Source organism: Lagenorhynchus albirostris, chromosome 5 (genome assembly GCF_949774975.1).
Source record: "Lagenorhynchus albirostris chromosome 5, mLagAlb1.1, whole genome shotgun sequence".
NCBI classification, from domain to species: Eukaryota; Metazoa; Chordata; class Mammalia; order Artiodactyla; family Delphinidae; genus Lagenorhynchus; species Lagenorhynchus albirostris.
This window is the reverse complement of record NC_083099.1, coordinates 130,063,865-130,086,846: the sequence shown is the minus strand read 5'-3', so window position 1 is coordinate 130,086,846 and position 22,982 is coordinate 130,063,865. Positions and strand designations below refer to the sequence as shown.

Here is a 22,982-nt window from a genome sequence, read left to right as displayed (position 1 = left end):
AGGCTCTACCAGGATAATAGGGACTTTCACCTTTAGTTAAATGTTAAAGCAGCTGAAAGGTGAATAGGCTCACATAACATTCAAACGTTGAGAGCTATTGAAAAGCTTCATTTTACAAATGAGGAGACTGAGGTTAAGGATGCTAAGGACCTTATGGACACACACCACATGACAAGAAACCCATGGCCCTGCTTCATGTTTCCGCTTGGTATTTGCCCAGCTGCCCAGTGATTAGTCTAACCCAAGGTGCATCAACCTCTGTGCCATTGGCATATTGGGCCAAACAATTCTTCTTTGTTGATGCTGTCCTGTGTATTGCAGGATATCTAGCAGCATCCCCAGCCTCTACTCTCCAGATGCCAGTAGCACCCACACCCTCATCCTTGTCGTGACAACAAAAATACCTCTAGACTTTGCCAAATGTCCCTTGAGGGTAAAATCACCCCCAGTTGATAACAACCAGTCTATCCCAGGCCATCTTATTGCTTTAATCAGCTATTCTCTTTTATGTTTTCTGGGCAAATACTTTAAGACACTAATGACCATATTCAGTATAGAGCTCTGAGTTATTTATATGAGAAACCACAGTCTTACAAGAAAGGGGACTTCACCGCTTTTTTGGCACTTCCAAATACAACTAAGAACAAATTCTGACTAGGGTTAACCCATCCCAACTTTTAGCATAAATTGAGGTTAAGAGACAAAATACAGACTGAGGGTTTTGATCTACGTTTAATGAAAAAGAAGTTACAGGAATAGAAATGGACATAAAACAAAGAGATCAATTTGGAAAACTACGGTGATAGATAGAACGAGGGAAAAATCATTTTAATCTTAAATATACTCATATATTCTTATTAATCATTGATCCAAAACATCTCCTTAAATCCAAAACAGAGTAATAGTTAGAATTTTACTGTTCAAATTACTGGGCTGTTTTCATGGGAACTCACCAAGGTAATGTCCAAACAATACTTTTCCATTTCTCCCAGAACACACACAAGCAAAGGCAGAGATGTTTACCACGAGGTAACGTAGCATGGAGAAAATGCAGCCTTATCAGCTTTTATTACAACGGCAAGTTAGCACTGGCAAATGTGCTTCTGGCACAAACATGCTTTCCGCTAATATTTTCATGAGAAAGCTTTTATGATATGCAACCATGTATTCTTAGTACAATCAATCATTGAGGGATTAAACCTCACTCTGGTGAACGTAAATATATTTGGAGAAGTTTCTGACAGTTCAGATTAGAGCACCGTAGAAATATTGAAGATGTGAAATTTTAAAATACACAGATAAAAAACTGCAGTGAGCATCTTACTAGTTTGTTTCATGGCTGAATTCTGTTCATGATTCTTAGTAGAATCAGTCAATGTTCTATTTCTATCATTTTCTACCCAGATCTACAGTAGGATCGTATCTTGCTAAATAAGAAAAAAAAAAATATCTTTGGAAACGAATTATGACCTCTGAAGACATCTGGTAATAGGTTTGTTTCAATTACCTTATTTAAAATAAAATAACCCTTCTCTCAAACTATATCAGGCAAGCATTAAACTCGTTAGTATAGACGTTGGCCATGTGGGTAATAAGGAGAAGCAATAGATTTTACTCACTATCCCTTTAAAATAAAAATCTTTTGGCCAGTGCATAGCAGCCACCAACCTCTTATGCTCACAATGAATAATTTCAAGTTAGGACGAGCCCTGTCTCTTCTGATACTGTATTCTAAGTTTCTCCAGTTGTTCTATACATTGGGACTGGGCCAGCTTCAATGTCCGATTCTCCTCCGTCAGTGCCTCAAATTCCCGAGCCAGCTGAGCGGCATCCAGCTTCTCCTTTTCTGCCTGATCCAGCTTGGCAATGAGCTCCTTTCTGAAGATTCAGGGGGGCAGGTGAGGAAGAAGCATAAAACATAATGCAAACAAATTGAATTATACAGCAACAGCATAACGGAAGTCGAATATGTCATTCTACTCTTCCAAATTTTACCCATCTCTGCTTGCCTCCTTACTGTTATTTTTCCAACTTCACAAATGTTAGATGCCTTTATTTTATTCCAGCACCTCGTCTAGATATATCCAAAATATTAAACATATACCAGCGCAGATACAGAGAACAAATGTATGGATACCAAGGGGGAAGGGGGGCATCAGATGAATAGGGAGATGGGGATTGACATATATCCACTATTGATACTATGGAGAAAATAGATAACTAATGAGAACCTACTGTACAGCACAGGGAACTCTCCTCAATGCTCTGTGGTGACCTAAATGGGGAGGAAATCTAAAAAAGAGGGGATATAAATACACATAAAGCTGATTCACTTTGCTGTACAGTGGAAATTAACAAAGCATTGTAAAGCAAATATACGCCAATTAAAAATAAATAAATAAATAGAAATAAAATAAACATATACCAGCAAAAGCTCAATAAGTCCTTTGACAGTCAAAAGGGGTGATCTTTTAAAGAGTACAACAGATTATTAAAAATTATGACTATTTTGTAGGAAAAAAACAGAAAAATTTGTTTATAATTTAAGATGCTATTGTCTTACAGGTAGGTGAATCATAGTTTGTCCCTTACCTAAGTTTTGTCCTTCAAATTCAGTTATTATCTTCTTTTGTTTTCTATTTCTGAGTTTAACAAATCTTTACTAGGCAAAGTAACAAATCTTTATGAAGAAATTCCAGTTGCCTCCTGCAGATATTATTTTCCATGTCTTTCCCTAGCCCTTATATATATCTTGTCGCCCTAACTAACAAAGCAATATCTCTATGTTTGGTGCTGTCCTGACTCCTGAATTTAGGAAGCAAGCTAAGGTTATTGGAGGGAACTTGTAGTGATAATGCCTAAAACAATAAATATTTGTAAATAATTCATTGATGTAAATACACATAATAAGGAACTAAAGATTTGCAGTCTATATTTAGATTTAATAAACATGACAACACAAAACGGGTCCATTCCCCTTATATGTGTCAGTTAATCCTAAACTAGACTTAACTGAATTTTCCTTTGCCTCAACGTAAGGGTATGTCATATTTCTTTCTCCTCTGTATGCAAAAGTGCAGAGACCTGGAAGACCACTTGAACCAAGTGATTAAACTTGACATCATTAGTAATGAGACCAATAGATGCCCCATGCATCACAAAAGACACAACATCTTTTCTGTGGTATTCCTGCCAAAAAATGCACACATCAGACAACCTCAAATTGAGGGAAATGTTACAAAAGCATTTGAAGCCTGTATGCTTCAAAATGTTAAAACTGCTTCATATTTAGAAAAACTAAAGAGAAATGGCAATGAAATGCAATGTGCAGTTCTGGATTGGAAAGAGAAAAGCTGTGAAGGACATTACTGGGAAAGTGATACAATTTAAATATGGCCTGTGAATTAGATAATACTACTGAATCAATGCTAAATTTCTTAATTTTAATTATTGTATTGATGTCAAGTGAGAGAATGTCCTTGTTCTTAGAAAATACTCCCTGAAGTATTTAGGGCAATGGAGCATGAAATATATATATATATATATATATATATATATATATATATATATATATACACACACACATATATATAATTGTATATGTGCATGTGATATAGATAGATAGATAGACACCCCATCTCTCTAAGAGAGAAAGAGAGAGAGAGCCCCAGTAGTATGTAGCTTTGGGAGAGGGAGAATAAAGCACAACTGGGGAAATTCTTCATAATTAATGAATGCAGTAAAGGAAGTATGAGGGTTCTTTTTACCATTTTTGTAACTTTTCTGTAAATTTGAAACCATCACACAGTTGCCCCAGGAAAAGGATAAAAGCAAATCAGAACAGAAGTTCTAGTATTTTCTTCCTGCATTCAACAGACTGCTTTGTGTACCCAATTTGGTGACCACTGAGCAAAACCAGGCACCGGAAAGAAAGTGCCCAACAGGGACAAAGGGAAGATAATCTGGAACATTCATATGCATATACACAAGGTTCCTTTGGGCTCTTATTGATCTTTGAATCTTCCATAGTATTTGGAATATAAAGGCTCCCAGAGATAAATTAGAAGTTTGAGATTAACATATACACACTACCATATATAAAATAGTTAAACAACAAGGACCTACTGTATGGCACAGGGAACTATACTCAATATCTTGTAATAACCTATAATGGAAAAGAATCTGAAAAAGAATTTATATATATATATATATTTGTATAAAACTGGATCACTTTGCCATACACCTGAAACTAACACAACCTTGTAAATTAATTATACTTCAATTTTTTAAAATGGTTTAAAGAAAGAATATAGGGAATTCCCTGGTGGTCCAGTGGTTAGGCCTCTGCTCTTCCACTGCAGGGGGCATGGGTCTGATCCCTGGTCAGGTTCAGTGTGGCCAAAAGGGGGAAAAAAAAAAGAATATAAAGTCTCCCAATAAATACTTATTGAATAAATATAATTGAAGAGTAAGGTACCTCAGAGACAATGTATATTTTAAAGATGAGGAAACAGAAACTCAAAGTGCTTAATATAATTGGAAAAAGTCACACACCTAATAAGAAGCAGCCATGAATCGAACCTATCCTCCTGATTAAGTGCTTAAGGTTCTTTGCCTCTAAACATAGTTTAAGCAATAAATGTCAATAATTAAATATTAGTAACGTTTCTTACATAACTATCTTAAAGAAATTGATTAGTAAAATCTATGTAAGTAAAAAGAGACATGCCTCTAAATCCCTCACCCATCAGATCATCTACTCCTGTTCTTTTCTTCCTTTCAAATTAACTGTGTCACACAAATAATGGCTACTGTCCAGGCTCCATATCTGACCTCATTTAAAATTCCTGAGGATATCTGTTATTAGTTTTGACTAACAGGGAAAATAAATCACAGATTTTACAACTGAAAGGAATGGTCATGATTGTCTAATCCAATCTTCTTGCATTGGAGAAAGTCAATAATAATTTCTTCCTTACTGGAATCAAGAAGACTCAACTGATAGGTTTCTAAATTAATTTCATGTATTTGATAAGCAGTTACACATCTATTTAATGAATACTGTCAAAACGTCTGTTGCCTCCTGTCCAAGACCTATTTATATAGAAAAATTGATGCTCATTCATTAGCAATTCATAATTAAACCCCAGCACATCAACCTACAAAGATAATCTTATAAATAGATGATCTGGGGAGCAAGTCAATATGTACAATTGGCTAGAATGTGGTCCTGCCTTTGATTTCTTGTTTATCATTTCCCTTCAGCGTAATGTGATAAAGGTGTAGAAGATCATCATTACAGGAATCTTATTTATACCATAGTTTTCCAGATGATGTACCTCAACAGTGAAAAGGTCATAACCTTGGGTCCACCATAGATCATCTGCTGGCCCCATCCTAAGCCACATGCCTGGATAAGTTTTTATTTGCTAAAACAAATGGGGGAAGGGGAAATCCAAGTGAGTCGGTAAAGAGAACTAAAACTTTCTGCAAACTAATTTCAAAATTAAGGAGATTCTTTATGTTGTAGGAGGTTGGGAAATGGATTCATCATTAGTACAAGTATTTCTCTGTTTCTGGAAAGACCAGAACTCTTGGAACTTTCTAAGTTAACTAAAGACTTTTATTTGGAAAAGACAAAATCCTAGGCAGTTTAGTCCCCAGGAGCTAAAGCGTTTTGAATAATAATGTAACAAAGGGTCTTCCCTGGTGGCACAGTGGTTAAAAATGCACCTGCCAATGCAGGGGACATGAGTTCGAGCCCTGGTCCAGGAAGATCCCACATGCCGCAGAGCAACCAAGCCTGTGCGCCACAACTACTGAGCCCGTGCTCTAGAGCTGCGAGCCACTACTACTGAAGCCCATGCACCTACAGCCCGTGCTCCTCAACAAGAGAAGCCACCGCAATGAGAAGCCCACGCACCACAATGAAGAGTAGCTCCCGCTCGCCACAACTAGAGAACACCTGCGTGCAGCAATGAAGACCCAATGCAGCCAAAAATAAATAAAATTAAATTAATTAATTTAAAAAAATTATAGTGTAATAAAATACTATCTTCATCGTAGGAGAATTTTAGCTTAAATTGTGATTTAGACTGTACTGTTAGTGGTTCTTGAAAGATGTGTGTTCTAGCACCAACATTTACACACAAGAGAGGAGTAGATGCTTCAAGATGACATAAAGGATGTGAAAGTTCACCTTCATCTTATGCAGGTGAAGGAACAATAAATGGTATTGAAATGGAATTTCCAAAACGCAGTCTAGACTTTGGTATTGAAGCCCTACAAATGAATGATGCAGGAAGAATAAATTTACCCTATCTTCTGGGAGCCAAAGGGCAACACCTTACCTTTGCAGGAAGAAGTAAGATTTGCTCTAGAGTTTCTCAGCCTTGGCACAATTGATCTTTTGGACCAACTCTTTGTTGTTGGTGGCTGTCCCAGACATTGGCATTATAGAAGGTTTAGCAGTATCCTTGGCCTCTACTCCCCAGAGGTCAGTAGCACCTCCCCTCACCCCACATCATCACAACCAAAAATGTCTCTAGACATCGCCAATGTCCTAGGGGTAGGAGGCTGAGGAATCAGTCTAGTTAAAAACCCCTACTCTATAGGAAATGGAGATTTCCACTATCAATCACCGGAAAAAGAGTTAAATTCTGGGTTAGGAATAAGGGGAAAGGCAAAATGTTTTCCTCGTTCTGTTTTTTGTTTGTTTCCTTATTTTAATTAATTAAGTAATTTTATTAAAGTATAGCTGCTGTACAATATTATATAAGTTACAGGTGTACAATACAGTGATTCACAAATTTTAAAGGTTATACTCCATTTATAGTTATTATAAAATATTGGCTATATTCCCTGTGTTGTACAATATATCTTTGTAGCTTATTTTATACCTAATAGTTTGTAGCTCTTACGTGCCTACCTCTATACTGCCCCTCCCCTTTCCCACTCCTCACTAGTAACCACTAGTTTATTCTCTATATATGCTAGTCTGCTTCTTTTTTGTTATATTCTCTAGTTTGTTGTATTTTTTTAAATTTCACATATAAGTGATATCATCAGTATTTGTCTTTCTCTTAGACATAGACTTAAAATAACTATGATTAATATATTCAAGAAATAGAAGAACAGATGATATATTTCAATAGAAGACTGGAGTCTACCAAAAATATCAACAGAATACATTAATTGAAAAATTGGATGAATTCCAAGTAAAATCTAGAGTTTGTTAATAGTAATATATCAATGTCAGTTTCTTAGTTTCGACAAATGTACCATGGTAATGTAACATGCTAACGACTGAGGAAACTGGCTGAGGGAAAAATGTTTCCTCATTCTGCTCCCCTAAAGATTGGAGTTTCTTTCCTTAGCAAGAGAGACAAAATTAAAGGCACTCTCACTGAAGAGAGGTAAATATTCTATCCCTTTTAATGTGGTTCCAGGCAGAGAGGATTAGGTGGAGAGATACCTCGGAATGAGATTCCAGTTAAAAGACTGGACTGCCTATAATTAGGTATAAAATGCCCAAATCATTATGACTGGGGCATAAATGGAAAGTGTAATCTCACAGTCTAATGAAATCTGGTATATTGGGATTTCACATAAAACTAAATCCTCAAACAAAAGAATCCCCTTGTCCACACGGGGAGGGGGAAGGGTAAGCTGGGATGAAGTGAGAGAGTGGCATGGACATATATACACTACCAAATAAAATAGATAGCTAGTGGGAAGCAGCCGCATAGCACAGGGAGATCAGCTCGGTGCTTTGTGACCACCTAGAGGGGTGGGATAGGGAGGGTGGGAGGGAGATGCAAGAGGGAGGAGATATGGGGATATATGTATATGTATAGCTGATTCACTTTGTTATAAAGCAGAAACTAACACACCATTGTAAAGCAATTATCCTCCAATAAAGATGTTAAAAAATAAAAAGAATCCCCTTGTCCACACCTCTGCTTCTGAGTGAAGAGCCAAGACAGTTCTTTGGTCCTTCTACTCATTCACTTGACAAGTATTTGTTGAAATCCTATTGCAAACCAAGCCCTGTCCTCAATTCTCGATAGACTGTTAGTCTCGGGGAGTGTATCTCCACTGTTGGAAAATGAACTCAAAACCTATAAATTATACAAAAGGCATCTTATCCATATTAGACATCTTAGGAATGAGGATAGAACTTTCCACACATTACTACATACCCTGCAAACACTTGTGGAGAAATACCTCAATTTATTGTTTCTTTATGACAGTGGAAACCTGCTTTCTGAGGGCTGTGTAAAGATTTAAGAAAAATGTGCCTGGAATAAAAAAGTGAGGTTTGGTTTTCAATGTTTTCTAACTGCGGTATCGTTTTGCAAAGAAAATTGTACCCTGAAGTGAAGCAAATAAAACACACAAAATTGAACTTCCCCTGTTTGGCCCTTGTACGTTACCCCGCCCCCCCATCACCCTCACCATCCCCAATCTCTGAGAGGTTTCCTAGAACCCAGTTTAAAAGCCTCTGCCTTCAGGAATGCCCATAAAGAAATAAATGTTTCTGATTAATAATAAAAACCTCTTGTTGGAAATTTCAGGATAAAGTAAATACCATGACTAAAAACAAATCAGAATGGGGCTATTTCTAGACTATGCCTTTACAAATTACTTATGCTCCCTTTTCTCCCATCCTGATATGTTCCCCTCGATGAGATGTTGCTCCCTCAATCATCATTTTGTGTATCTTAAAAAAGGCATGAAAATACAGGTCTTATACTTATTGTGGTACTCTCATATGAAAAGAGTTTTCTAATGTTTTGCAACTAAAATTATATACAACATTTTTAACTCAATAATAAAAAGACAAATAACTCAACTTAAAAATGGGCAAAGGACCTGAATGGACATTTCTCTAAGAAGTCATAGAAATGCCAAAAAGCACATGAAAAGGTGTTCAACATTTTTAGCTATCAGGGAAGTGTAAATGAAAACCAGAAAGAAACATCATTTTACACCCACTAGTGTCACTATAATCAAAAAGACATAAAAAAAAAAAAAAGACATAATAGGTGTTGGCAAAATGTGGAGAAAGTGGAAACTTCATACATTTCTGATGGGAATATAAAATGGTGCAGCCACTTTAGGAACAGTCTGGCAGCTCCTCAGAAGGTTACACATTGGGTTATCATATGACTCAGTAATTCTACTCTTAGGTACACACCTAAGTGAATTGAAAAGATACATCCACACAAACACTTATACATAAATGTTTGTAGCAGCATTATTCATAATAGCCAAAAGTACAGACAACCCAAATGTCCATCAACTGACAAATGGCTAACTAAAATGTGATATAACCATATAACGGAACATTATTTGACAATAAAAAGGAATGAAGTACAGTCATACCTCATTTTATTGCACTTTGTTTTATTGTGCTGCACAGATATTGTGTTTTTTTACAAATTGAAGGTTTTTGGCAACCCTGCAATGAGCAAGTCTATTGGCACCATTTTTCCAACAGCATTTGCTCATTTCATGTGTCTGTGTCACATTTTAGTAATTCTTGCAATATTTCAAACTTCTTCATTATTATTATATTTGTAATGGTGATCTGTGATCAGTGATCTTTGATTTTATTATTGGAAAAAAACCACGATTCGTTGAAGGCTCAAATGATGATTAGTATTTTTTAGCAATAAAGTGTTTTTTAATTAAAGTTTGTATGGTTTTTTTTAGACATAATGCTATTGCACACTTAATAGATTACAGTATAGTGTAAACATAACTTTTGTATTCACTGGGAAACCAAAAAATGTGTGTGACTCTCTGTTGTAATACTCGCTTTATTGTAGTGGTCTGGAACCAAACCTGCAGTACCTCTGAGGTCTGCCTACACTGATGCATGCCACAGCAAGGATGAACCCGGAAAATATCATGCTAAGTGAAAGAAGCCAGTCACAAAAGACCACATACTGCATGATTCCATTTATCTCAAATATCCAGAATAGGCAAATACATAGAGACAGAAAGTAGACTAGTGGTTGCCAGTGGCCAGCGGGAGGGAATGGGGAGTGACCACTCAGGGGTACAAGGTTTGTTTCTGGGGCGATGAAAATGTTCTAAAATCGTGATGGTGGTTTCACAGCTCTGTGAGTCTACTGAAAACCACTGAATTATTTTTTAAGCCCCTGAATTATTTCTTTTAAGTTATATAACATTTTTCAACCTGACTTTTCTAAGATTTTATCTTTTTCTGACAGTCTAAGTCAATCTTTTAAACACCGGAACACCTCGCACAATTTTTCATATATAAAGCAGAAGAGTGGTCTCTCCTCTGAACAAGATAAAACACAAAGCAAGTTTTACTAATGGTAAATCTATTTGTAGAACTAATTATAGTTTAACCATATATTTTTTAAACTGCCAAACAATTCAGTGATAAATATCAACTGCCATAAAATATCTGTACCTCACTTCCATGAGTTTCCATTACATACACAAAACCTGTATGTGTTCTATAAAAATGCTTAGAATATTTATTGAAAAAAGTATGTATACATTTTATGTTACTATATAAGCAATTATATAAAAAATACCTATTCACATCCAAAAGGCCTAGAAAAAATAGACAAAAATGATAGTAGGAGTTCTGTAAAGATGTCAGAATTCTTGGTAAATTTTTAAAGCTTTCAATAAAATTGTCATTTTTTTCCAGTTAAGAAGAGAAAAATTTCCAATGAAAGTAAGAACAAGCTTTTTGCATATCACTGGTCAATAAGCCAGAAGCTATTCTTTAAATTAAATTCATCCCATGATGAATTTGTAATCCCAGAAAATGTTTGACTGTCTTTATCCACCCAACAGACATGATTTAAAACAATAGTTATAATCAACTCTTCTCCCCTCCCCTCTGCGAAGTCTCCTAAACTAGGTCCAGGGAGACCCCCTCTGGAGATGAGAGAGAAGTTCAGCTTAACCTGTGCCCACATGGCTCCAATATTCAAAAACTCTCTTTTAAAATACCTGATTTAGTGACTCTCTGTGTGTCCAGCATATGCTAGCCAATCACTGGAAGCAACATAATCAGCCACACTTTATTAAATGATGGGGAAGAAATTCTCATCCAAATCATCAAAAAAATGGAGAGGGAATTTACTTGGGTCAAATCCATTTGGCCCAATTTATCTTGCTTGAACACAAAGACTGTTCAGGAAAATACCTGTTGTAAGATGAATTTCTGCTTCAGTAAAGTGTTAATGAAAACACGGATCACCCATAACCCTTGGAGGACCAAGTTCATTTATTTATAGATATAAAATATCACCCTACTTTGAATTTTAACAATTTATCTTAGCAATTCTTTATTGCTGATATTGACTCCATATTTTAAATACAGACAATACAAATTACAAATTTAAAAAATGCATACATGGAGGATATAACAGTTTCCTATCATCAGCTACTCTAAATCACCCCTATTCGTATTTTACCCTACGTGCAGCTCCCTATTCAGTGATTACGATCCAAAGAGATGTTCAAGGTTATCCAGGTCTGCAGAGAACTATACATAGTCAGAAAGGACAGAAACTTCAGTGGATAGCTATCGATAACACTAGCCCACAAAAAGTGCCCAAAGAATCATTCCAGTGAATTTTCCTTCATCCAGGAAAAGCACTGATCACTGTGGGATGGTTGGGCTAGGGATACAGGCTAAGCTCTTTTCAAGGATAGCATTTGGACAGGTGAAGAGGAAGGAGGGAGACTCTATACTGAGAGCCTGGTGTGAGCAAGGGCACCGAGGTGGACAAAGTGAATAGGTCAACGTAGCTGAAGACGAAGGATGAGCTAGAACATTCTGCAGAGGTACTAAGGCCCAAGGTAGATCTTTCAATCCAGGCCAAGCACTGGGTGCCCTTCTCTAGCAATAGGAAACCATAGGTAGGGAAAGCAATTATAATATTACATTGATCAAGATTTGAAGTAACAAGTCCTGATCCCAAATGGCAGAAGTGGGAATGAAGAAAAGGAACTTGAGAGACTTTATAAAAAAGAAAGGAAAAAAAAAATCAAAGAATTTGGTCTTTGTCTCTTATCTAGTCAATTATTAGGAAGAAAAGAAAAAAAAAAGACAACATCATGGTTTCAAGAAAACTCCAAAGTTCAAAGAGGTTTAAGGAGGAAGTAAGATTAGTTTTGCAGAAACAGCAGGAATATGTTTTAATAAAAGAGCAGATGAATCACTCTCATATTGTTATCCTATTGTATTTTTTAATGCAATATACAAAAATATAAACTTACAAAATATATAATTTAGTGGGTAAGTCTTGCATTGCCCCTACCCAAAAGAGCTACACATGGGGTTAATTTAAATAACACTGTACTTCCAGTCTAAAGTGTTTACAAATAAATACATAATTACCTGGGACTTTTTTTCCTGTCACAACACCACAGTTCTCACACACACACATACACACACACACACACACACACACACACACGTACACCCACTGGAAGATACCTTTATAGGCTACTGATTATACAAGTCCTCCTTTAACTTAATCACTGGTCACATTATTAGTAAGCTTCCTCTCTTCCTTTATGAAACTGTTTTTAGGGCTCATATTGTGTGTAAATGGACAATCTAAGCATTCCGACCAATTTATGAAAACTCTTAGACCAAAAAGAAAGTCTCAGACATACAAAGGAAAAGTTGTATTTCTGATTTCCTCATAAGCATCCTTCAATGCCCTATAACCAAAAGTCCAGGTAAGACTTTATGTTTGAAGCAAGGAAGTAAGAAAATAACATGCTAACTGTGGTCTTACAGTGAATGTAGAAGTCTGACCCTAAAACCCATGCTGCTCCCTAGCATATTATACTGTGCAACCACTATTCTGGGGAGTCTCCAAAGAGTCCCACGAATTTCATAAATCTCTCAAAACAAAATATGTTTCATTTATATTCATTTAAAAAATAAGTTTTATATAAATATAAATACAAAGTATAAATACTGATATAAATATGGAGTGATACCATGTATTACTCCAGTAAGAAGAAGGGAAGAAGCAGAAACTTACAAACTCACAGTATGTTTGGATTATGTGACACTCATTCAACAAAAATTTATTCAGTATCTACATGCCATGCACTGTGCTAGGCTTCAGGAATATGATGGTGAGAGACACCTGACTATCCTCCCTTTTACGACACTTACCACTTGGCAGGAGATGCAAATATTCATCAAAAGATCTCCCTAATAAATGTGTAAGTACAAACCGACCAGCGCTATGATGCTTTGAAAGTATGAAAGAATGGGGATCACTGGGTAGACATCAGCAGAATTTAGTGCAATCAAAAGGAGAATTCTGAAGCATAAAGTTATGAGTAAGTAAAGTGATAGTGCTTTAATTAATAGAACTGCCTAATTCCCTATAGCAGAACTGTAATGGTAATAGAAGCTATCAAGATAAAAACTTACTGGACTATTGGGCTATAAAATGTAGTTAGGCAACTAATCCTTTTACATTATTCCAAAGAGCCATCACAGTGACTTCTTTGCTTCATGTGGGTACTCCACCATTCAAGCATTAATTAAAATTCACCCCAAGACAAAGTGCTCTGGGGCCTTTGGGCACATTCACATGGAACAAAATGTGGCTCTAGGTGGTATTTTGGCATCTTTAATTTCCTGAACTAAAGAATGCTTATTAAAAAATTAAATTTGAGTAGGAAGCACTCCTGTGGTTCCCCTCACTACTCTGTAAAGCCTTTCATCTAGTGCCGTTCCATTTGGATCATTTCTAGAATCAAACATGACATGCGTGTAACCTCTGAACTACAGAATGTCAGTTCTCCTCCCTGTATGTCTCCCTCCCTCTTGCTCCCATGCTCAGCCTTTTCCTCCCCTGCCACTCCCAATCCATGACCCCTGGTCCATGACCAGCAGTCAGGATTCAGGGCTGAGGGTGCTCAGGGGGATAGTACTTACTTTCTTTCCTCAAGCAGGGCAATTTCCTTTTTAACTTCACGGTATTCTTCTGCTATCTGGCAGTGCTGTTTGAACACCTGCATGGATTCCATGGAGTCATGACAAGGCGGCAGAGGCTTCACAAACAACAAGAAGAAGAAATCAGTCCATTTCCTTGTAGCAGAATAAATTACCAACCATCGTGCTCTACTGATGTTCTTTAGAAGGAGAGTTTTTGCATGAGAATAGCACTGTCAACCCTCATTGGACAGAGTTCAGCTGATTCTACTTGACTACAAATAGAGAAGTGGTCTGATCCTCCCCACATGTATCTTTCTGTGTTATTCCAGGGCATTCTCAGGCCCAAGCCAGAGCCATAAGACCCATTACAGATCAGTTACCTGCCATGCGCTGGAGGAAAAATAAGTCCCCTAATAATTCTGTACTTTTCCCCAGAAATCTTAGACTCTGCTTTAGAGAATTAGTGATGGGGAAATAGTTCAGTCGTCTGTTTCAATCCCCCCCTTGTTTTCTGTTCCTGTAGCTCTATCAAATCTTGTAGGGTGGAGGAGCCCTACAAGAAAGGAATCCAATGAACTTATTCATAAAACAAAAATAGTCACAGATATAGAAAACAAACTTATAGTTACGAAGGGAGAATGGGGGGGGATGGGTAAATTGGGAGATTGGGATTGAGATATACACACTACTATATATAAAATAGATAACTGGGCTTCCCTGGTGGCGCAGTGGCTGAGAGTCCACCGGCCGATGCAGGGGACACGGGTTCGTGCCCCGGTCCAGGAAGATCCCACATGGCGCGGAGCGGCTGGGCCCGTGAGCCATGGCCGCTGAGCCTGCGCGTCCGGAGCCTGTGCTCCGCAACAGGAGAGGCCACAGCAGGGAGAGGCCCGCGTACCGCAAAAAAAAAAAAGATAACTAATAAGGACCTACTGTATAGCACAGGGAGCTCTACTCAATACTCTGTAATGACCTATATGGGAAAAGAATCTAAAAAGAGTGGATATATTTGTATATGTATAACTGATTCATTTTGCTGGACACCTGAAACTAACAAAACATTGTAAATCAACTATACTCCAATAAAAATTATTTTTAAAAAATGAAAGGAATCCAAACTGAAAAAATGATGCTGGCCTGGAAATAATGCTTGCAAGAATTAACAAAGCATATGAAAGACCAAACCCCAAATAAAACGATGCTTATAAAGCGTGTGGCCAAAGAGAACAAGGCTTCCTGTCTTTGCTTCTCTCCCATCCATGAGGGAAACAGAGGCCAGCATTCAAGCCTTTCTAACCGAAACATGTTGAAAATCTTCTTTCCAGAAATTATTTTTAAAGAACTAGCTTTCCCTGAGTTTGTAATCCTTAGTTCTAATTAGTGGCACATTATTTCTTTTTTTAAAACATCTTTATTGGAGTATAATTGCTTTACAATGGTGTGTTAGTTTCTGCTTTATAGTGGCACATTATTAAAAGCATTACTTGGAGAAATATTAGCTAATAGTCTTTTAAGGAGTGTTTTAATCACCTTTTTCAATTATTTATAGAAAAATGTTATATAATATCTGAGAAATATGACTTAATTGTTAAATAGGCTCTTCTGTCTAATCCTCTCTTCACAATAGTCTTTATATGTAAACTATGTGTCTGACTAGGTCATAGTCTCACTAATTTTATATTAATTAATTTATACTAATGAATTTCTTACTACTTGCTCCTCTCACTATATATTCTTCCAGGACACGGATTTCTTTGGGTGTCATATTTAGTGACCTCACCCAGGATGCAAAAGAAATTCTAGAAAGTTCTACAAAATTCTATAAAATCTGATTGATAAGTAAGATGACCCTTCCTATTTATCATGAAGCCTCTGAGTAGAGATCTTCTAAAGGAAATAAAATTTGAAATAGACTTGGATGAAATTAACCTTTATGTGGAACATCTGTTGTGTTCTAATCCATGGAAATTCATCTAATAATTATATTATGTAGCATCTTTCCCTACTGCCCCATGAACATATTCACAGCATAAACTCAGCCTGTTGGAGCCATTATCTCTTTCTATAGTGAAATAAATTAAAAAGTAGTGCCCGGGAGTATTACAGTACAACTCACCGCAGGAGATAAAGGCATTGCCAAAGGCATTCAGAACTCCTAGGTCCTCCAATCCTAGAAATCACCACCCCCTCATCAATTTTCACCTGTTACACTGGCAAATGACCAGGTATAATAGTAAGGGGAATGAAAGCAATTTACTCTGGGCACCCTCACCAAGCTGCTATTAAACCATCTGTGCCCTGTTAAAGGACTTGCATACTGGTAAGCCCCAAGACTCAACGTATCCTATTTCCTGTCCTCATGAACACTCATAAACTACACCCAGTTCAGCCCATAACTTGCCACATGGAGGTACCTGAACCACGAATTCAGCATAGTTACCTATGTGACAGCCAGAAGATTTTAGGAGTCTGTGTTTGCATGCCTAAGAGGATACAGATGAGAGCAGCCATGGAAAGGGAGAAATACCCTTTGCTGCTATAATTTAAAAGAAAAACTGAAAATTACAGATAATAATTTTCTTAAGAAGAGAGAGTCCTCTTTTCCCCCTTGGCTTGCCAACCTGCAATGCTTTTTACTAAGGGGGAAATGTTTTCATGACTTCTTTTTTCATTGGCACTATTTAATTGTGGGAAATTTGAAGATGTTTTTATGTACAGGTAACATGATCATGCTAAGGGGACATTAGGATATAGAGTATTTCAGGATGTATTCAGTATCCTCATATGTTCTCAGCAGGAAGATCATGCTATACGTCACAATATTTTCAAGAATTGCCCACAATTAAGAAGTAGTGCCAATTTTTAAAAAAGCCAAAAATACTTAGTGTTCAGTGTTTCAGGGAGTAAAAGGATGACCGGTGTCACTTCAGTTTCCGGCTCCTAAAAGCTCTGTCTATACCCAGACTGACATGTAACTCAGCAGCAGTACATACATGTTCTTCCAATTTGTATGAAAGCATTAAAGAACAAAATTAATTATTTTTTAAGCAAGAAGGGAAGTTATATTGCACAACACACCACAACACTGTAAAATTATCTAATTAGTTGCCAGGGGCTGGGGGTGGAGGGGAGGTGAGTAAATGAGGAATTATTATTTAATGGGTATAGAGTTTCAGTTTTGCAAGATGAAAATGTTCTGGAGATTGGTTGCACAACAATACGAATAAGAAAAAAAACAATATGAATATACTTACCACTACTGAACTGTACACTTAAAATTAAGAAGAGAACATTTGTGTTATGTGTTCTTACCACAATAAAAAAAAAGTTTAATGCAAAAATAAGTATCATTAGATCCTTCTGCTGCCCCCAGCCCATCTTCTAAGCATTGCTACCAGGATTCCCTATCTGAGACTCACTTCATTCACACCCTACCTTTCTCTCCTTCCCAAATTTCTCCCCAGGAAACTTAAAATTTCTCACCCCTTTATAATTCGGAGCCATGTACCACTAAACCCAAACGTTGCTGGACAAATCAAAGTGCCCTCTGTTCAGCACGACTCATTGTTCTTAGAAAGCCATTTGACATCATTGGATGTTTACTCCAGTTCAGGAAACTCATCAAAGAATTTTTTAAACACATATTGTTCTCATCCCAACAGGAATTTACCTGATATAAAAAGTAGAACTACAGAGTAATGAAATGTATTGTCCTGCATGACATAGCACACTCTCATTGTTTCATGATATAATGTGGGTTTGTGTGTAGCATCATAAGGTCCTCACTGAGAGTGACTCTCTCTTACCTTCTTATAAGCCCTGAAAACAGGAGAAAATATATGACCAACAGGGTTCACTGAATAAACTGTTTACCCGAGGAAATAGATTCCTAAAATTCAAGCACAAGAATCAGGTTTCCGATTTAAAAATGGAACTACTAGTAGGCTTACATCAGGTGACATTTAAAACACTGGCACCCATGAATTAATCAACGTACATGGATTTAAGATACTATTTAACATGTGTTCACATTAAAAATAATAATAATAACGTAAAAGAATGCCTGTGATAACCCAGATGAAAACAGCTATTAACATCTTGGAATAAAAATTAACACAGTTTTAAAAAAAATTTTTTAAGTATAGTTGATTTACAATATTTTATTAGTTTCAGATATGTAAAGCAAAGTGGTTTGGTTGGTTGTATATATATATATATATATATATATATATATATATATATATATATATACACATATATTCTTTTTTAGATTCTTTTCCATTATAGCTTATTAAAGATATTGAATATATTTCCCTGTGCTATACAGTAAATCCTTGTTTATCTATAAAACTTTTTATTTCAGTTCTCATTGCTTGATTTTGACTATTTCATCCAAGAGATTTTCATACTTATAATCCTGTGCTGGGAATGGGCAAGCAATAAATAAACTCCATGTTGATAGTGAATTTCTTTTCTCTTCAGGAAGAGAAAGTTTCCTTGTTATTTTCTCCACAATTACCCTACATCCTCCCATGGTTTGTATGCATTTATTACACGCTCTTGCTTAAAGGATGAAATATTGAATTTCAAAGAAAAGGAAGCCAAAGATATTTCAAAATGTGAAAATGAAAAGGTAACAGTATTCTTCAGGCACTAGGGGACAAACTCTGTAGGGTCACAGAAACAAATTTTCCGGTCCACTCGATGCCATGGTATCTGGTCTACTCACAACCCAGCCAGTTCTAAGAAGGTTAAATTAAGACCTTCCCTTAACAGTGTCTCAAGCCAACTTTGAAACACATTTTCCCAAGATACAGATTGGGGTTTGGATGAGGTCAGAGCCCAGGAGGAGGCACTTCCTCCACACCCCCTTTCCTCTATCCCCCCTTATCCTGCTACTGCCTGAGGATGGAGCTTGCAAGGGCTTTAAATTACATGGCAGTGTGAGAGAGCCGCTACTATCTCTGGTATCCACCCCAGTCATCTGGACCAATTTAACAAGATGAAGTAAGAGAGAAACCACAGGCTCCTGTTCCAAGAATGCAGGCTTGAGCCACACCATCCCATCCACCGGTTTATAGCAAGCTCCTCCCGAAATGGACTCTGTCCTCTGGAAGGAGCCCCGTGGGAAAAGACCCAGCCAAGCATCTCTCCGCAATAGGCAAAGCCAGCTTAAGCGTTTCCGTTTTCTACTTGGCTTCTTCAAATACTACTGGCCCCATCCACTTCAAAAATGTAAGAATTTAATTTTCCTCTCCCAGCTTCCCACACAGAAGATATATTTAGGAAGCTAAATATTCTACAGTTGCTGAGCAGACTGTATTTGTATTTATTCCTTGATTCTCAGTGTTACCTTTATTTTGGAGGCAGAATGGGGGTGACTGGCTTAAATTCATGTTGCATTTTAATGTCCCCAAATTAACAAGCATAATTTGCTAAAACTAAATGGAAAAACACAGACAGGACTAATTGCAATATTTGAAAACTCTGTTATCAAGAACTGTAAATATTTAAAAAATATTTTAAGAATTGACATTTCTATACTATCTACACTATGGTCAAAGTCAGCACTAGTACTAATTATACTACACATCTTATACATTATATAATATTGGAATGAAGGATATTTAAGTCATCTCTATCGATGTAGGCAATATTAAAGGGAGCAAGAACTCGAGCGCCCCAAACGCTTCTAACAATGCATATCCTAATGAACTGGGCTTCTCAAAAAAAAAAAAAAAATTAAAGGGATCAAATTAAGCTCCAAGATATCTATATATGTTTTCTGTGTGGTCCCAGCAGCCAGAAAAACAACTGTAAGATACTTTTCAACGTGTGCCTCAGAGAGAAAATGGCAGACATTTTTTCAGTGTTTTCTCTGGATGTTCAAGACTAGTGCAGTAGAATCTTAGAATGCTAAGACTCCTCCATTTTCTACCATTTTTGTTTCCCAGATAGCAAGTGATACACTGATGCAAGACCTAAAGGAAGTTTCTGGAGTGACTGCTCGGACAACAAGATACTATAGTACACAACCAAAGCTACGAAATTGTTTATTTGTGGAGGTGACATCAGTTTCTGGACTTACCAAACTCTGTCTGAGAAAAAAGCAAGTTCAATGTGTACCACGGAGACACCTGTTACTGTCTTCTCAGATTAGATGGGAGTACTTTAGGAGGGATTGAAGCTATTGCTCAATTTGGTTTGAAAAAATAGTCGTATTGTTTTCCAAGTACCTTAGCTTAAAGAAGAGGGCATCAGCATCTCTGTTCCTAACCCAAGAATCCAAAGAGATGTTTCTCTCATTTCATTTTACACATATAAAGATATTAGTGCTTAAATATTTCATTCAATAAACAATTTCACCAGGGAAGGAAATTGACATTAATTGAGCAATTATTTTGCCAAGCACCATGCTCGATCTGTTCATTATCACATTTAATTCACACAACGATGTGAGATATTATGTCCACTCTGCAGGTCAGAAAAGTGAGGTTTACAGAAAGTAAATAACATGCCCAAATCACAAAACTAGTAGGTGTGGAGCTGAGGTCCAAATTCATGCCAGCCTAATGCCAGTGCCTATGCCCCAGTCACTGTCACTCCCATTAGATTTATTACAATCTAGTTATCAGCATGTCCTCCACCTGATTACAAATAAAACATATTCTTTCCGAGGCAACAAAGACCACAAAGCTTAGCTGTGGATCATCTATAGGTCAAACCACAACCTCCAAAACATTACAATGTGGTTAAATTTTAAGACAAATTCGGTTCTGACCCAGACCTTGAGACTATTAAAGGATTGTGCCATCCTTCAGAAAAGGGAGGGAGGTCAATCATTACCTCTTCTTCAAATAGAAGGAAACTGAGGCCTAAAGAAAAGTAGTGATTTTTCATTCATTCTTACAAATGGACATAGAATTGAACCTCCTTTCTTTTGACTGTATGGTCTAAACTAGCTCTACCCAAACATGGCCCCTAATGGACATGAAGAATTTAGAAGCCAAATTCCAGGAAAGGAATCCGCACAAAATAGAACCAACCTACCACCTGCCCCTGGGCTGAGGCCTACAAAGAGATGTTCATTTTAACACCTACCTTAGCCCAAGGTCTCTTGCCCAACATTTTGCATTAATAGAGACATCGAGAAAAATGTTTGTCACTGCTATTCTTGCCCAAGGCTTTTTTTGGCTTCTGTGAAAATAGAAGCCCCACGAATTACATGCTTAAACATGTCCACATTCTTGGCAAAGCAACCGAAAACTCTTGGGGGGTCAAAGTGGTGATAGCGTATCTACCAAACAGATACTTTATAGCTGCATTTTATAAACTATGAAAGAACGTGTAACGGATATCAGGAAGCCAGAATAGATTTTACTAGGTTGTTCTATAACCACATTATGGCAACTTCGCAAGCCAGAAACCAAAAACCCTCCACCTATCAACATAATGTAAGCAGGCCATAGGTTCCACCAAAGCTGTAAAGAAATGAAGGCTACCTAGATTCAGAATCAGGGATCTAGTCTGAATTAGCAAATTTATGTAGACCAAACTTTGACCTCATATTTCTCATCCCTAAAGTGGAGACATAATAGTTAGCTTACACAATTGTTGCGGGGATCAAATGAGGTCATTTGTGGGGAAACCCCCCTTGCCTAGCAGTACTCAATATGCATGGGTAGGATTTAAATCTGAGGGTATTCAGAGAGGAAGGCCAGCAATAATCAGCTGGCATCAATTAGTTTTCACTGGGCACGTTTCTAAGGCTCTAGCAGAGATAAGTAAGAGTCAGTTCATCCTCAAGCAAATAGTAACAACCACAAGGCACTTCATATGCCTTTGTAACCTAACTTTTATTTTTCTGTAGAGGATTATGATGGTTGGTTAAATCCCAAGAGTCATTATTATGTGATAAAAGCACACTGGATTGACTGTAAAGACAGCCTGCTCCATGGAATGGATTGTTCCTTTCATACATAAAGCATCTTCATTGCTTTCAATAGAGACTTCCTGCTGCAGAATGTCTTAAATTTATATGCTTATGCTAAGCATGGAAACAAGAGTCTGCTTCTAGATGTAGCTTTCTGTGTTATCTTTCCCCTCTCAATCCCCTCCATCTTATATTTTAGTTACTCACACCCTGGAGTGTAGAATAAAGGTAACTGACAACAGCCCTAGACAGAGGCAACCCTAACCAAATGGCTTGGCCACTGATAAATGTTTATAACAAACTCAATCATATCGTTCAACCAAAAAAACAAGCCCTTACTGAAATGATTTTAGTTATAGTGCTGGGAAGGTCCTCTCTGTTCATGAAGAGGCAAAGCAATACCATATCTTAGGGTGGGGAAGTTGGGGGTATCATAACCCCTGAGTCTGAAATCAGCTTCTCAACTGACTAATTCATTAAGGATCAATGAAGATGAAATAGTCTCATTAGATTAAAATAATTAAGTAGACTTAATTTCTAATATATGTCAAATGGAATTAAAGCTATAAAATTCAAAGGGATCTTGCAATGCTTTAACAGAAAAATTATCTGGATAATTGCCAGAGGTGCCATGAATCCTGGGAAGAATGATCCATGAGCTAGGGAAGACCATTAATGTTCCCAAAGGAAAAAAACTGTCAGCACAAGAAAGTAGAATTAATGATCCATAATAGTGGTGGGGGAATATGAATCTAAACATGCTTTCCCTCTTTTATTTGCAAAACGCATTAACTCCTTATTTTCAGCTGACTCCTAAGATAATAAAATAGCTTTGTGGTGACAGTAAAATAAAGGGGAAAAACTGTGACTGGGAAAAAAATATAGTTATTATTTTGCAATCCCAACTACACCATGAGCAGCACACATACAGCCCATCAGTGAGGACAGAACCCAAGCAAGGAAGGTTGTACGTCATGTAAGCACACCAGACGGAAAAGCAGAGGAACAGCTGAGTTGTCCTCCATGGTGAGAAGAGAGGTTGTGGGATATGGTTAGACAGCAGGAACCAGAGAGCTGGGC

The 22,982-nt window shown here is 37.1% G+C and overlaps 1 protein-coding gene across 3 annotated transcripts in view; it reads right to left on the bottom strand.

Annotated features, from left to right (window-relative positions):
- Positions 1 to 719: 719 nt before the first annotated feature.
- MAP3K7CL (MAP3K7 C-terminal like) overlaps positions 720 to 22,982 on the bottom strand; it is a 39,814-nt gene continuing 17,551 nt past the window's right edge. For all 3 annotated transcript variants that reach the window (XM_060149412.1, XM_060149414.1, XM_060149415.1), the window contains 2 exons: positions 13,970 to 14,085; positions 720 to 1,878 (listed from right to left, as the gene is read on the bottom strand). In XM_060149412.1, the coding sequence (XP_060005395.1) occupies positions 1,698 to 1,878; positions 13,970 to 14,085 (297 nt within the window). In that variant the 3' untranslated portion in view covers positions 720 to 1,697. The remainder of the gene's footprint in view (positions 1,879 to 13,969; positions 14,086 to 22,982) is intronic.